Source organism: Equus quagga, chromosome 4 (genome assembly GCF_021613505.1).
Source record: "Equus quagga isolate Etosha38 chromosome 4, UCLA_HA_Equagga_1.0, whole genome shotgun sequence".
In the NCBI taxonomy this organism is placed as follows: domain Eukaryota; kingdom Metazoa; phylum Chordata; class Mammalia; order Perissodactyla; family Equidae; genus Equus; species Equus quagga.
Window position 1 is genome coordinate 132,179,963 of NC_060270.1, and position 15,104 is coordinate 132,195,066.

The window sequence follows — 15,104 nt, forward strand, 5'->3', positions numbered from 1 at the left end:
TACTATACCCACATCAGCTAGGATATTACAAATCTCTAACACTTTTGACAGAGGAAGGGAAATCAATCATGGCAAATGGGATACTCCGTAAATGGGTTTTTTCACACATAATGTCCCACTTATAGCAGCGTGCGATACTGACTTCTCCCCAGGTGTTCATGTGAGCGCCATAAGCTGGATCTGCACATTCCATAAGAAGGCAATCATTCCTAGCAGTCTTCAGCATTTTGAAGAGAATAGGAAAGCTATTTTACCCTTTCCCCTGAAGTTCAGCTGGCAATATTTCTCAGTTAGATCACCCTATCGAACCCTGGAAGCCTTCCAAACGAGGAACCATATTGAAAGTAAACCCGGCTAGTCCCCATTCCATTTTTTCCCCACATTCTTGGATCATTTATTTTTCTCATTACTTAGACAGTAACGCCAGCTGGGCCAACATTGGAGAGTAAAGAAAAGTAGAAATAGGCAAGAAAAACAAATCACCCATAATCTCACCTCCCAGACACAACTCTTTCTTCTTCACATTTTAGCAAATCTCCTCTAGACTGTTTCCTACATGCTATGATATTAATTGGGATTATGCCACACGTATCTCCTTTTTTCTCCTTGCTTATTGATATATCATGATAATTTTATATCATGAGCTTATTCCGTTTTTAAAAAATTTTTTTTCAAGGAAGATTAGCCCTGAGCTAACATCTGCCAATCCTCCTTTTTTTGCTGAGGAAGACTGACCCTGAGCTAACATTCATGCCCATCTTCCTCTACTTTATATGTGGGACACCTGCCACACAGCATGGCTTGACATGCGGTGCCATGTCCGCACCCGGGATCCGAACCGGCAAACCCCGGGCCGCCGAAGCAGAATGTGCACACTTAACCACTGCGCCACCGGGCCAACCCCGAGCTTATTCCCTTAAAAACTACATTCCATTTAAAGTTTAAAGAGAGAATCTAGCCAGAAATTGAACTATGAAAAGAGGACATTCCTTAGGGGGCAGAAACAGGATTACAGAAAGTTCTGGAATGCTGACCTATCAGTAAGGACGTGTAAGAAATTATCTGATGCCTTTAATGGCAATTCAAAGCAACAGATGTTGATCTTTTAAAATAACTTTTTACATTACACAAGTTTTATATGCTTCAGTAAAGATATGAAGACAGCAGGTTTCCATTTAGTCAAACTCTACTTTATATTTTAAGGTTTAGTAATTCCTACCCTTAAGTATGAGTATCCACACACCCTCTCTAATATTAAATCCTTTGCCTATAGAAAGCTTAATTCTTACACAGAGCTAAACAACTCAAAAAAATTTTGAAGAGTCCATGTTTTTCTACATTAAAGAAAAATTCTGTAAATGCAAACTAACCTGGATCAACCAGTAAATCATTTACTCATTCACGCCTCTATCTATTCCACAATAATGTATTTATTATGTTCTCAATAATATTCATGGCAAATAAAAACACTCCCCTTCTCCCCAAATAAAAAGAGAGAAAATATTTCTGTAAACCATGTATTTTATAGAAGAATTAGTATTTACAAATAAATACAACATCAGATCAACTGGCCAATGGTTGAGTTATCTGCAGCCAATTTCCGATTCCCAGTAAATCGACCTCTATGGCAGTGGGCCCCAGACTACCTTATCTACGCTTGCAAAGAGCAGGACTCAAATCAAAAGTGATTTTGCTGCTGGGAAAAATAATAGCAAAGTTAGCAAATAAAATCCTTAAGTTGTTAAATTCTTAAATTTCACTTAAACCTTGAGTTATTCTTTCTGCTCCCTAAAGTTAATATAATTAAGTATTAATCACAAATGCAGACACAAGGCTATAGAAAAATGTATAAAGTATTAAAATAACCATAATCTATATACCATACATTCATAAGGTATAGGTAATATATACATATATATACACACACTCACATACACACACACACACTTTTTTCAAAATATGTGAACATCCTCTAATGAATATTTTCTAAAAAACGTATTTTCCAGTGAACATCCTCTAATGAACATTTTCTATAACAACGTATTTTCCAGTTTGGGGCTACATGGCATAAACATGTAAATCAGAGCCAAAAACTTTTAAAACAACATTCAGAAAAGACTCCACAGATTTCTGCATGTTTATGCAATGTTTAACAACAAATTCAGATTTCACACTTAGTTACTTACGTTCCATGAAGTAGGGCCCAGGCTCAATTCTCCATACAATTTGTCCTTTCTGTGTTCCGGTCACACCCCTGTTTTTAGAATCCCAGAAGTTGGCTGGAGAATTCTCATCTGGAAAAACCAAAGAAACACTTTTCAGCTTAATTATAACCTCTTTGCCCTTCTTTAGCTCAAGGACTAATATAAGTTCTAAAATAAATGGAAAAAAGATGCAGGGGGCAATGGTAATGAACACTATCATCAAGGACTATCCCCCAGCAGATTATTCCCCTGAATTTCTATACTTGCATTTACACAGGAGAATTGGGGCGGAGGTGGTGGCCGTGGAAAGAAGATGGCACCCCTGGGCTTGGCCAGGTTGACCAACGTTACCAAAAGAGAAAACTGCAAAGAGCAAAAGGTACAAGTGCTGAAGCTTCAGCTGATGCATATGAGGAAGGGCTTGGGTGCGCGCCCATCTATAAAATCCTTTATGAAAAGGAAAGGAAGAGCTGATGAAAACAAAGGACATTAAGCTATGAAACTGTGTCAGGACACAGCACAGGTTTGCCATGAATGGTGCTCAGGAGACACCATGCCACCGGGTCTGCTAGGACAACATTTTACAAAAGGCCAAAGGCAGCAGATCTTGAGCCAATACAAGAAAAGGAAAGAGACAGAATTTAGGCTTTTGTACGGAAGAAGGATAGAAAGAACAGACCCAGAGAATAGGCCTGAGAGCAGCATTTTGCAAGCTTTCTGACCTCAGGGCACACAGGCAATGATGATATTTGTAGGCAGACCGGGGTAAACAGAACAGATTTTACACTTGAAGATGACAGGCAGGGTGCTCTGCCTGCCCCACCTGCCCCTCCCCGAAGGCTTAAGAGATTCATGTTCTGTAACTTGCTCATATCACACTGGTCTCAAGCTCTGTCCCAGGCCCCAGAGTAGGAAAGGAAACTAAAAACACGAAAAAGAGACCACTCAGAGTTTTATAGGTACATGGAAACGTGTGCAGTGACACTGGCTCTCAGAGGTTCCTCATTTGTTTCCCCAAATCCCCTTCCCAGGAGGAAAGATTGACTCATTGCTGGAATAAACCAGACAGGGTGAAGTAAGAGCTACACTAAAAAAGGACAGATGGAGAAAAGGTCCCAGGCCCAAGGGAATAATCCCGAGAAGAAAAACCTCTCTTCTTTTGAGCATAAAGGAAACAGAAAGTGGGCTAAAGGGAGGGTTCGGATAATTCAGCTCTGGAGGAGTTCTGTCCATGGTTGTTCTTGGGGCCCACTGGCTTTATCATATCGATAAGCCAGAGAACTTTGGGTGCAACTGTCCTTTCATGCTACTTGCATTCAGCATATGATAAGTCAAAAGTTCTTTACTGTGAAAGGCCAAGAAGTAGCCACTGTTCTTTGCAAGAATGGAAAGGCATACACCACTCACGGCAACACCTCCAATCCTAGACAAACAATACAAGGAAACCAGTCCACTCCATCACAGAAATATACCCACAACGCTGATACTTAGAAGGCACTCAGGCAATCACCAAAAACTGGATTTCAAAGATGTCATGTGGCGCCTGAGGGCACATCCTGCTCACTGCCTATCCATTGAACTTCTTCCTTGCCAACTGAACCCCAATTTTGTCCCAGGCAGTGATGTGCCCATAGGTTAAAAACACTTACCTCTCCAGAATCCCTTGCGGCTAAGTTCTGGCCAGTGAGACATAAGAGAAAGTCTACTTGATGGGACTTCTGGGAAAGCTATTATTTTCCTCATTAATAAAAGAGTAAACTCAGTCATCCTTTTATTCTTGCTCCTCCCCTCTTCTTAGACAAGAGCCATATGCTAAGGATGGTAGAGAAAGAAGCTAGAAGCAACCATGATGATTCTTTGAGCCCTGAATGATCTTCTGGCTTCTTACTACCTAGGCAAAAATAAACTCCTACTTGGTTAAGCCTCTGTGGGTGGGTTTCTGTTACTTGCAGCTGCACACAATTCCTAACAGATATACTCACCATCACAACAATCACCCATTGATTTAGACTCTTCATGCCTGACTTGACCTAGAATCTCCAAGATGCCTCACTTCTCCAGGTTAGACAACAAAGGTGGTTGCTTCCCTTCTAGGAGATTCTTTAATGGGCAGAGCTGCTTGGATGGGGAGAGCAACTCTCATGTTTTCACAAATAAATGTACTCTATTAGCTACTGGTCACTTTGAGGGCACAGAAAGCTGGACCCTGCAGGGAACAGACACAGTCAAAGGGAGTAGATGGTGTCCAGCTATTCAAAATGCTTTTTTAAAAAAAAAACATGACGAGGCACATGGGAAATTTTCTGAAATTATTGTTGTGGCAGTTTCCTCTTGAGGCCTCAGGAAAGATAAGGCAGCATCAAATCTTGTTTTAAGGAGCAAGCACTAGGATCATGATGATAAGGAGTGACAGTAATAAAACTGTACTTGTTAATGTGACCTCACTGTAAGAGGGTGTGTGCTTCTGGGATTGCTAGACTTCTTCTCCACAGGCCAGCAGTTGAGTCCGACTAAGTGCACTTCTGCCATAACAACCTTGGGAAGATGGACCACTGAGAAACAGAGACAGAAGGGCAGGGCGGTGATGGGATGAGGAGAACTACAGGAAGAGGTCTGGGCCCTGACAGAAGTGATGCCTGAGGCTTCACACAGCCCCTTCCATCGTCCCTAGAGAGAACTTTGACAGAGAACCAGTGTCGACATCTCTTGTTCCAAGACCGTCACTAATAACACTTTCTTTGCCAGCCACCTTCACTTCAAAGTGAAATACTGGACGAGGTGAATATCCCTCCTCGGTCTCAGAAGGAGGAAATAAGGGAGAACAAGGGATGGGTGCTTCCTTCCCAGACCCTTTAGCTAAAAATAAACCTGGAGTTAAGCGTTCAATTCACCCACCAGCTCGTGTGCGTTGGGATAAACCATATATCTCTGACTTTAATTCCCCTCATTGGGTCACAGTCCATGAAGACAACTCCCTTTGGTTAAACTTATGATATTTAAAGAAATAAAGGCTAGCCTCTTAAAGTAAAATATCGAAAATGTACCATGAGCATCCAGGTTTATCTGGAACTCAAAACTCAAACGTCCCCTATATGATGAGAAATGGGTCAGAATTAGGATGAGCAGGCCCAGAGAAGAAGCTTGCTGGGTCTGTTTTGATAAAAAAAGATCTAAATGCCACAGCGAGACCATCCCATAAGCTTCATGGGGAAGGTCTTATTCCTTCCCCAAGCACAGTGTCTGTCACGTGGCAGATACTCAAGTTAATTAATATTCTGGTTACTCTAGATTGAAATTTTTCTCTGATGAGATTATGTCTCGGATAGCTCATTATCCCTGACAGATACAAGCACTTCTGCCATTGAGTGGCAGTGACCTTTAATTGAAAAGATAAAGTTCCAAGAAATAAACCAGTTTAGGGGTACAGAGTTCAAATTACTTTGATATGACATTACAACCTCCACCGCAACTACTGCTCCTACTGCTGTAAGTGTGCAGAGCCCTGGCCAGCCTTGGTCACACCAGGCTACAGAATGTCTAGAATGACTCATGCCTTTCTTTGTCTCAGGAAGACCAATTTTAATTGGTCCTTCAGATTAAAACCTTTTTCTTTAAGTAGCTTAACACCTTGGTTCAGATCGCAGTCAGTTCTAGTCCAGCCCAGGAGCACCTTTTCGGTGACAGCATTTCTCTGCTCAAATCTATTTTTCATGGATATTTGAGGACAGGATATTTTTTCCCAGATTGTATGAGTTGTTTTTATTGACCCTCATTTAACATCTGTATTAGGTGATTCAGTCTTTTTAAAATGCCTCCACTCCAAATAAGAAAAATAACCAAGTATAAAAGGGTATACCAGAGGAAGAGTTCTAAATCCCCTACATGTTTAATATAGATGCACTTATAAATCTTTTTCTTCCTTTAACTGAATAAAAGTTCTGATAGATCAAAGAGATGTCATTGGTCTTTAAAACCAATTACCAATTGTTCCATGTATATTAGGTCACTTCCTTTCCCCGTTCCTCTTAACAAGTATTCAAATCTGTCCCACTGTCCTCACATTCCTGATCTAATTTCCACCCTCTTACTAGGAGCAGGGTACCATGCATCCTAGAGCATCCCAAACCTGGAGGACATCAGGCTTCTTCTCCTTGGTTTCTCCATCTCCGTACTACCATCTTTTCTGTATCTGTATCTGTTTATTGCTCAGGTTCACCCCTCCATCATGATGGTGCCCTTGACCCAATCCCCTCCATCAGTCACCTTCTCTCACCTTGACCTTCAGCTTCTTCCTCTCAACCTGGAAACATGTCAGCTTCTACGTGCCACACTCCCCTGCTTTGCTTTTGCTTTTGCTCTCTGACCATTACTTTCCCTGCCCCCTTTCCCATCCTCATTCTTATTTCCCTTCATACTAGGATTAAAGTGTCTGCTTTCCAGTTACAATAGAATCTACATTCTAGATACCTAGGTAACTTTCTAACTGGAATAATATTACAAAAAAAGAAATGTTGGCAACGTTTAATTCATACACCAAAATACCTTCTCTAAATCTAATTTTGTTTGGGAAGGTTTATATAAAGCCTGTCCATCAGGTCCCATAAATCTCCTTTGTTCTCTTACAAGTCTAGTTGGCAGTACATTTTCTCTAAATAGAAAAGCACAGAACTCACAAAAAGCCCTAAATCCTTCCAACATAATCTTATACCTATCTGTTTGCAAATATCACGATTAACAAAACTTTAGAAAATCTTTACTCTTGCCTTATTTTAGCAATTCATGGAACGTTTCCAAAACGATTTCATTCAGTGTTTTTTAAATTATTCTTTAGGGCTGTTCCAGTTAGTTCTGTTATTAATCCTGGACTAGTTCTGCTAAGTCTGCTTTTCTAAGGAAGAAGCAAATAGTGTCTGGACCCAGGAGTAAAGGAGTAGAGATATAAGATCACACACACAGCTCTCTTCTATTAACTACAGACTTCAGTGGCTCAGAGAATTTTCTCAGAGCTGGTTAATTAGCTGAGAAACAGGCCCCTTTTTCTTAATTAAAACTACACGATTTTTAGGAGGAAAACCTTGGGGTTTTAAACAAAATCTATAGGTAAGCAGATCTACTAACATCTCCTGCACATTCAGTAGGTCACAATTCATCATTGGCTGCCTTCCCCTTTAGTTAATTGATCCACCAGGGCAATGACTGCCAAACTCCATCGCTCCAAATGAACATCCTAGGGGCTTCTTCAAAATGCTGACTCCTGTGCTGGTGTTCCAGAGATTTTTTTGATGCAGTAGATTTGAGTCAGGATGCAGGGATCTGAATTTTAGAAAATACCCCAACCAGGTGATCCTGATACAGGAGGTACAAACACTACCCATGGAAAAATTCTGTTCCATGGTTATTTCCAGGGAAACCGCACAATTATAGCAATGCTGTGGACCACGTACATCTCTTTGACTACTGTCCCTCTCATTTGTTAGCTCTTTCCTTCCTTCCCTCCTTCCTTCAAAGGGCATTTATTGACTGCCTACTATGAAGATCAAGACACCCATTTCCTGCCATAAGGAGCTGACAGTGTAGTGGGAGAAGACCGCCACATAAGGTACAACGCAGTGTAAAAAGTGTTATGACAGAGGTGTGCGTACTTCACAAAGTGTTAAAGCAGATCTGAGGAAGAGGGATCAGTGCTCCCTGTGACCATGTGTAACTCTTACGGCTCTGGACCCATCAAGTCTGCAGTGTCTTTGGGAGATGCCTATGAAGATATCCTTTGGGAGATCTACACGTTTAACACTCATTAAAGTGTCCCATCTATTCCTTTGTTTCACCATTCTCTATACATATTTTTTTACCTCTGAGGGTTCATTTTTTTTGGTTCCATGAATGGTCATCAGAAGCAACAGATAAATGGCCATATTTAGAGCTATCCATGTTAGTTCAGTGACAATCTTCCTCAAGCAAAAAGAGGAAGATTGGCAACAGATGTTAGCTCAGGGCCAATCTTCCTCACCAAAAAAAAAAAAAGAAAGAAAAGTTACTGTTGTTGCCTGGGACCCAGGACATTATCCTTTTCTTCCCTGCAAAAGTAGGATTAATCACATTAACCTATAATGTGCTTGTAAAGGATAATTTTTTTAAATTTAGTTTTTAAAAATTTAGTTTTTAAATTTAGAGTTCTCTTTTGAAATGCCACAAAAAGCTAAAACAATGTAAGGATAAAGTCTTTTAAGTTTTTTCAAACTCTTTCTTCCCTACAATATTTCACACACAGAGATCAGTGTGAAAACCATCTTTAAAAGATTAATTTTTAGGCAGGTCCAATGGCATAGTGATTGAGTTTGGGGCACTCTGCTCCAGCAGCCTGGGTTCGCAGGTTTAGACGCCGGGCACAGATCTACACCACTCGTCAGCCATGCAGTAGCAGCAACCCATACATAAAGTGGAGGAAGATGGGCACAGATGTCAGCTCAGGGCTAATCTTCCTCAGCAAAAAAATATATATATATTAATTTTTTCCTTTACATTATTTTTGGATTCCTACACAACTCGTCAGCCATGCCATGGCAGCAACTCACACACAATGTGGGGGAAGATGGGCACAGATGTTAGCTCAGAGCTAATCTTCCCCAGCAAGAAAAAAAAAAGATTAATTTTTTTTCTTGTACATTATTTTTGGATTCCAGAAAGTGTCCTGTGAATAGGCTTTTATGACAATAAAAGATTATAGGAGACAGGACCGAACATATCAAACATAATTTAGTTCTGGAAATGTTTCTACGTCTACCTCAGTATTTCCAAAACCTCCACATAGCACTGGAGATAGAAGAGGAACCAAGAAAAAGGATTGAAAACCCTCACTCTTCTATCAATCAACCCAAGGAAACTGAGAAAAGATGAGAAATTTGCCATTGTGAGAAATCTGCCATATGACAGATTGTGCCAGAGAGATGAAAAATGACACATAAATTTGCTTTGGCTTTAAAGTAATCCCTCTCTACATTTTCTCAAAAACCAGCATAAACATCTAAATTGATTTTAAATTACCTTTTGGATACAAATTGAATATAACTATGCCCTGAGATCGGATCATAAAGGGGCCTGGCTTTATTCTCGCTACACCTGGGAATTAGACGCCCTGTCTGGGATGTGCAATTTGAAGAGCAATACTAAGCTATAGTTTGAATCAAAACGATCATTCTAGACCTGAGCAAAGAACACATCTTCACAGGGACTGCTTGGCTATTAAAACCGCAAATTTACCAGCATGTCCTGGGCAGATTACAGAATCCCACTGCAATGAGACAGGAAAACCCCACCAACGACTTTGAGATGTGAACTACAATGCAGGGGAGGGAGAGTGAGCACCAATGTTATGAAGCACCATGAGAATTCACTAACAAACTCCCTCATGAATTTGCACACTTGGCATTAGTTTTCAACTCAATCTCCCTAGATACCCAATTCCTTACACTGAAGCTCTCTAGATGCAAAAGAGAGTGTGAGTGTCAGACATGCCTAAAGACTACAGTGACGATACCATTCCACTGGCAGTTGTGGTTTTGAAGCCACTTGAATGGCAATTTTCTTATAGATACCAGAAAGATTTGCTGTTCATAACGTGCCAGAGATGGGACAAAGACACCAGCACATTCCAGGAGAGAAAAGCAACAGAGGCTGAGAAGAGCCCCTGACAAGTCGGCAAGGCCTGGTCTCGGGGAGATGTGTGCACTGAAAGGCGTGCTCATCGCCCGCGCGACGGCAGCACTGGCAGGTGGAGTGGAGTGGAGTGGAGTGGAGTGGGGGCGCACAGGCTGATTCATCGTCACACACCACCAAGTAGAGAGAGAGGCTCTGTCACTGCCTCCCCACAGGAGGCCTCACCAGGGGGAAGTGGAGCCCAAGCCAAAGAGCTAAATGTTTCACTACATCCATCATCCATGCTGGGTGACTTCTAACTTATAGCCAAGTCCCAACCACAACCCCGAGGGGCCTCCTGATCATTCACACTCCCACACACACCGGGCAGAGGCAGGAGGTTCTGCTAAGCAACTTCCTGTATAAAATACCTGGTCCTAAACCATTCACTTAAACACTCACTTTGACAAGGGAGGAAGCCACCGACAGACCAGTGGGAAGAAACACTTGGACTCATTTCAGCACATATTTCCCAAGAGTTTCAGTCATGGCCCAGAATGCCAGATAATAAAGAGCAGCTCAGAGATGGTTTACAGAAGAATTCATTTTAAACACAGGTCATGTTTACTGTTGAAACATGTCTCGCTTCTGTTCAGTGGATCCCTGTTTCTTTCAGAGTAACATTCAAAGTCTTTACGATGGCTAATAGTGCCCTACAGGATGGGCAGCCCCATTTCCCCCAACTCCCCCCAAAAATTACAGCTCTGACCTTGTCTTTCCTTACCCTCTCCCCATCCCTCATCGCTCCCCTCCAGCTGCACTGGACTTCTGGACATCAAAGGCAATCAGAGTGCCATGGCAAAACAGGCCCCTTTGAGTTGAACGCAATTAGCTCTCTGCTCTTCCCCTTTACGTCTAAAAGCGAGACATAAATTTCCACTTGTAAAGGTGTCTTCTTCTCCCATACCAGGAGGAAGAGGATGACTCAATCACTGGAGACTACCCTTATCCTTACCCTTATGGAGAAGGAACCGACTTCAGTCTGCATAAACAACCTTACCAAATAACCCTTACCTCCTATTAGTTTCCCCCATATATTTATTTACCTTCCCACAATTTACCACCCTTAGAAGCCAAGCCCCCCTTTCTTTGTCTAGTTACTTCTCCACAATATATTGTCCTTTGTTAAAATGGTATATAAGCTCCTGAGTGTAACTGCTTCTTTGGGTCTTCATTTCATTTCCATGAAGGCTTCCATGAACATAGAATTAAAAGGTTAACATCTAATTAAGTTTGTATGTCTTTTCTCCTGCTAATCTGTCTTTTGTCAGTCTGATTTGCAGGTCCAGTAGGTGAACCTACAAGGGAAAACAAAAGTCTTTTTTGTCCTTTACAATGTCCTCAAAGGAGTGGTCAGGCTTCTGCCTCAGGGTCCATTTGTCTGGAACATTCCCCACATATATCCTTATGGCTCAATCCACTCCTTCAATTTTTTTCTTTTTAGCTTGCACATCACCTTCTCAATGAAATCTCTCCTGACTGCTCCATTTAAAACTGCAGCTCCTCCAACATCCCTGGATTATCTTGGTTTGCTCTCTGTCTTTTCTGAAACCCTATCACCAACTAACATACTATATCATCTACTAATACTTCTCATATATTGTCTATCTTTCTCTCTAGAATATAAACTCCAAGAGGTCAAGGACTTTGTCTGTTCTGTTCACTGATGTATCTCAAGTGACTAGAACAATATCTGGCACATAGTGGGTGCTCAGATTTGGTTGAATGAATGATGTCTTGATATCTTCTTTTGATTACGATGATACAGTGTCAACTGAATATTAGTATTAGAGTGTTAAAATACACAAAAGAGAAATAAAATCCTCACCAAGAGATCTCCATCTTTTTCAGAATAGAGAAAAACAAGGACAACATTGCAAATTCCATGGTAAGCTTTATTAGACTAATTTAACAAGATCAGTTTATTTAAATTCACAGTCTTTGTAACATGAATTTCTAACTAACTTAATTTAACCACACTGCTGTGCTGAGTGGACATTCAATTTTGTTTATATCTTACAGTTGGTCACACCAATGCACAAAAAGATGAACTGGCTTACCTAAGATCGCATGGCCAGTTTCAAGTAAAGGCCTTTGAAATATCTTAAACGAGTTCTTTCTTGACAAAGACTTTCAGAGAACTTCTAAATTGTTTTACTTTTTCCTCAACTGGATGTTTACTTATATAAAATATAGGAAACAAATTCTTTGATAATACCTCAAATGGAAAAATCACTAAAGGCTCACTTATATCAAACAAGAAGTCTATATTTTATTTGGTGGTTGTACAAATTTATCATAAATATCATTGTGAAACCAGAACACGCAATTTATAGTAGTTTTATCTAATTTTATGATTAAAATATCAGCAAGAATTAGGTGCTCTTTGTAAAATTTGAGGCTTAAAAATTTCCAAAGTCTCTCTGAAGTACACATTACAGTCGGTACCTAATTTTCGCCATGACAGTTTGCATGAGTATTTCCTCAGCAATGACACTTTACGCAGAGAATATAAGCCCAGGTTCTTTTAAAGGGTCAAGTATGGCCAGCATTTGGTAACTTGGTAAACACCTGTGCATAAGATCTAACATTAGGCCCTTCAGGAATATTCTATAAAACGACACTAGATGCCTCAATCCATTCCATGTACCAAGGCTGACAGGTTAGAACAAGACTTCCTATTGCTAAATAACTTTCAGGAGAAAGAGTAAAGTAAACGATCTTTTTCTAAGGTCCATAATTTGGGGCACGGTGACGACAGGCTGATGAGAGTTAGAAGGAACAGTGAAGGCCTAAAGATAGAAAGAAAAGCAATATAGAAGTGACGGGGAAAATGAAGTTTATTGAAAATTTAATTCAACAAATATTTTTTGAGCATCCACCATCTGTCAGACAATATTCTAAGTACAGGAGTTCCAGGGGGAATAAGAGAGTCAAAGTTCCTGTCCTTGTGGAGATTTTGGTCCAGTGGGAAAATGATCAATAAGCAGATACAGGGGCCGGCCTGGTGGCACAGCGGTTAAGTGCGCACGTTCCACTTTGGCAGCCTGGGGTTCACTGGTTCAGATCCCAGGTGCGGACATGGCACCACTTGGCAAGCCATGCTGTGGCAGGCGTCCCACATATAAAGTGGAGGAAGATGAGCATGGATGTTAGATCAGGGCCAGTCTTCCTCAGCAAAAAGAGGAGGATTGGCAGCAGTTAGCTCAGGGCTATTCTTCCTCAAAAAAAAAAAAAAAAAGCAGATACAAAATAATGCCTATGTCAGATGGTACAGTAGATAGAATGTACTGTCAGGTAGTGATAACATGGCTTGAACAGAGACAGCAGGGGAGGTGGGGAGAGAGGCTGGTGGAAGAGTACTGTTATACGTAGGTTAGTTAGGAAAACATTTCAACAGGGACCTGAATGAAATGAGAGCGTTTTCCACAGAGAGATTTGGGAAGAGGGAAAAAACAAAAATGCAAAGACCCTGAGTCAGGAACGAGCCCACGGCGTTCCGCGGAACACCAGACTGATGCGGCCAGAGCAGAGCAAGCGAGGCAGAGAGCTGGAGAGCGGAGATCAGAGAGAAGGCAGCGCCAGCCTAGGCAGCACCAGCTTGTAGACATAAGGACAACAACAACACCATGGCGCCTACTCCGGGCCAGGCGCTGTTCTACTGCTCTGCCTTTATTAACTCATTGAAACCGCTAACAATCCTTTGGGGTACTATTATCAGATTTTTAACAATGGGAAACTAAAAGTTAGGAAATTTGTCCTAGATCCCGAAACTAGTATGTGCAGAGTGAACCCAGCCTGCCCTGCTCCAGAGGCCACGCTCCTCGACATCACACCACCCTTTCCATGCAGACCACAGTGAAGAGTTTGGATTCCACTCTGAGGGTGATGGGAAGTCACGGGAGGATTTTCAGCAGGGAAGTGACATGATCTACATTTTTTTAAAAAACAATCGTTCTGGCTGCTGTGTGCAGAGTGGACTGTACAAGGACAAGAGACGACGGCTCACAATGGTTCGCGCCTAGGCCCAGCACCAAGCGTGGCAGCACAATCTAAATGTGACCCTCCTCCCGTCTCCATCGTTCCTGCGTAGACAGAGCTGCAGTAACTATAAACATCCACCCTCAGTGCAAAAGGCCATGAACCAATACCAGACTCTTCGGTACAATGACCCTGTGGGGTGACTCATCCACTGCTAAGCCGCGGCCAAGTCCAACCACCATCCTGCAGTTTCACTAAGTTCACCATACTCTTCCCCTCCCTCTCTTTATTCAAACAATTCCTGAAAGTCCAACTTTCCCACACTCAACCTTGATCAGTCAAAATATAAAGCTCCAATTCTCCATCACTTAGTAACTCAATAAAACCCTTAGTGCAACATGCTTAATAGATCACTGGCGATTAGTCCACATGGACCCTCTATGCACCAACAGAAGTATGCTGTACGTTTTTAGGTACATAGCATTTACTGCAGGTGCAATAAAAGTAATACACCGCTTGATAATGACGCTACCAGGCTGTGGCTGCTAGGTGACGGTAAGATCCTAGAACTTAGAGAAACGGTGGGCCTGAGTTTAAATGATAACAGCACCTAGCTCAGGAAGCTGTGAGGAGTACCTGAGTGCAGTATGGGAACCTGGCACGTATCAGGAGCTCAACGTGTGAGTTTTTCAAATTTTTCAATCCATTTCATCCTTCTTTCAAAGGGTGCTATTTTTTTTAAAATACTACCCAAAAGCACAATTCCTCAGCTTCATTTCCTTAGTTTTTACTTTTTAAATTTATTTCTTTTAAATAAATTTATTTTATTTTAATTTCTATAAATAGACATAAATTAAAACAAAAGCATGCTTATTTATATGTTTTCGGAGACTCGATGGACGCCAAATGACTAGGCAGCACAAGGACAGCCCAGACGCACAGTAATGGTACGTTATGCCGTCACACACGGAGCACAGACTCTCACAGAGCATCTCAGTGCTGCCCAGTTCTTGGATGCAAGCTCACTCAAGGCTTCAAACGCTGTCAATGAGCTGTGAGCCTGGCTCAATAAAGAACCAGGCGGAGGCGCCCTCATCTCCCCACACAACGAAACCAGGACTCTGAACACAGCGTGTAACTTGGGAATCTGCCGTGGCGCTGTATGTGTAAAAAGTCCTCAGGAACGACAACGAGGTTTTGATTATACATCCCTCTTTCTTTCCTCCA

General features: G+C 41.5%; 1 protein-coding gene across 7 annotated transcripts in view; it reads right to left on the minus strand.

Annotated features, from left to right (window-relative positions):
* The window catches only part of LOC124238139 (E3 ubiquitin-protein ligase HECW2-like), a 375,422-nt gene that overhangs the window by 137,440 nt on the left and 222,878 nt on the right, over positions 1-15,104 (minus strand). For all 7 annotated transcript variants that reach the window (XM_046658740.1, XM_046658743.1, XM_046658742.1 and 4 more), the window contains one exon: positions 2,187-2,294. In XM_046658740.1, coding sequence (XP_046514696.1) covers positions 2,187-2,294 — 108 coding nt within the window. The remainder of the gene's footprint in view (positions 1-2,186; positions 2,295-15,104) is intronic.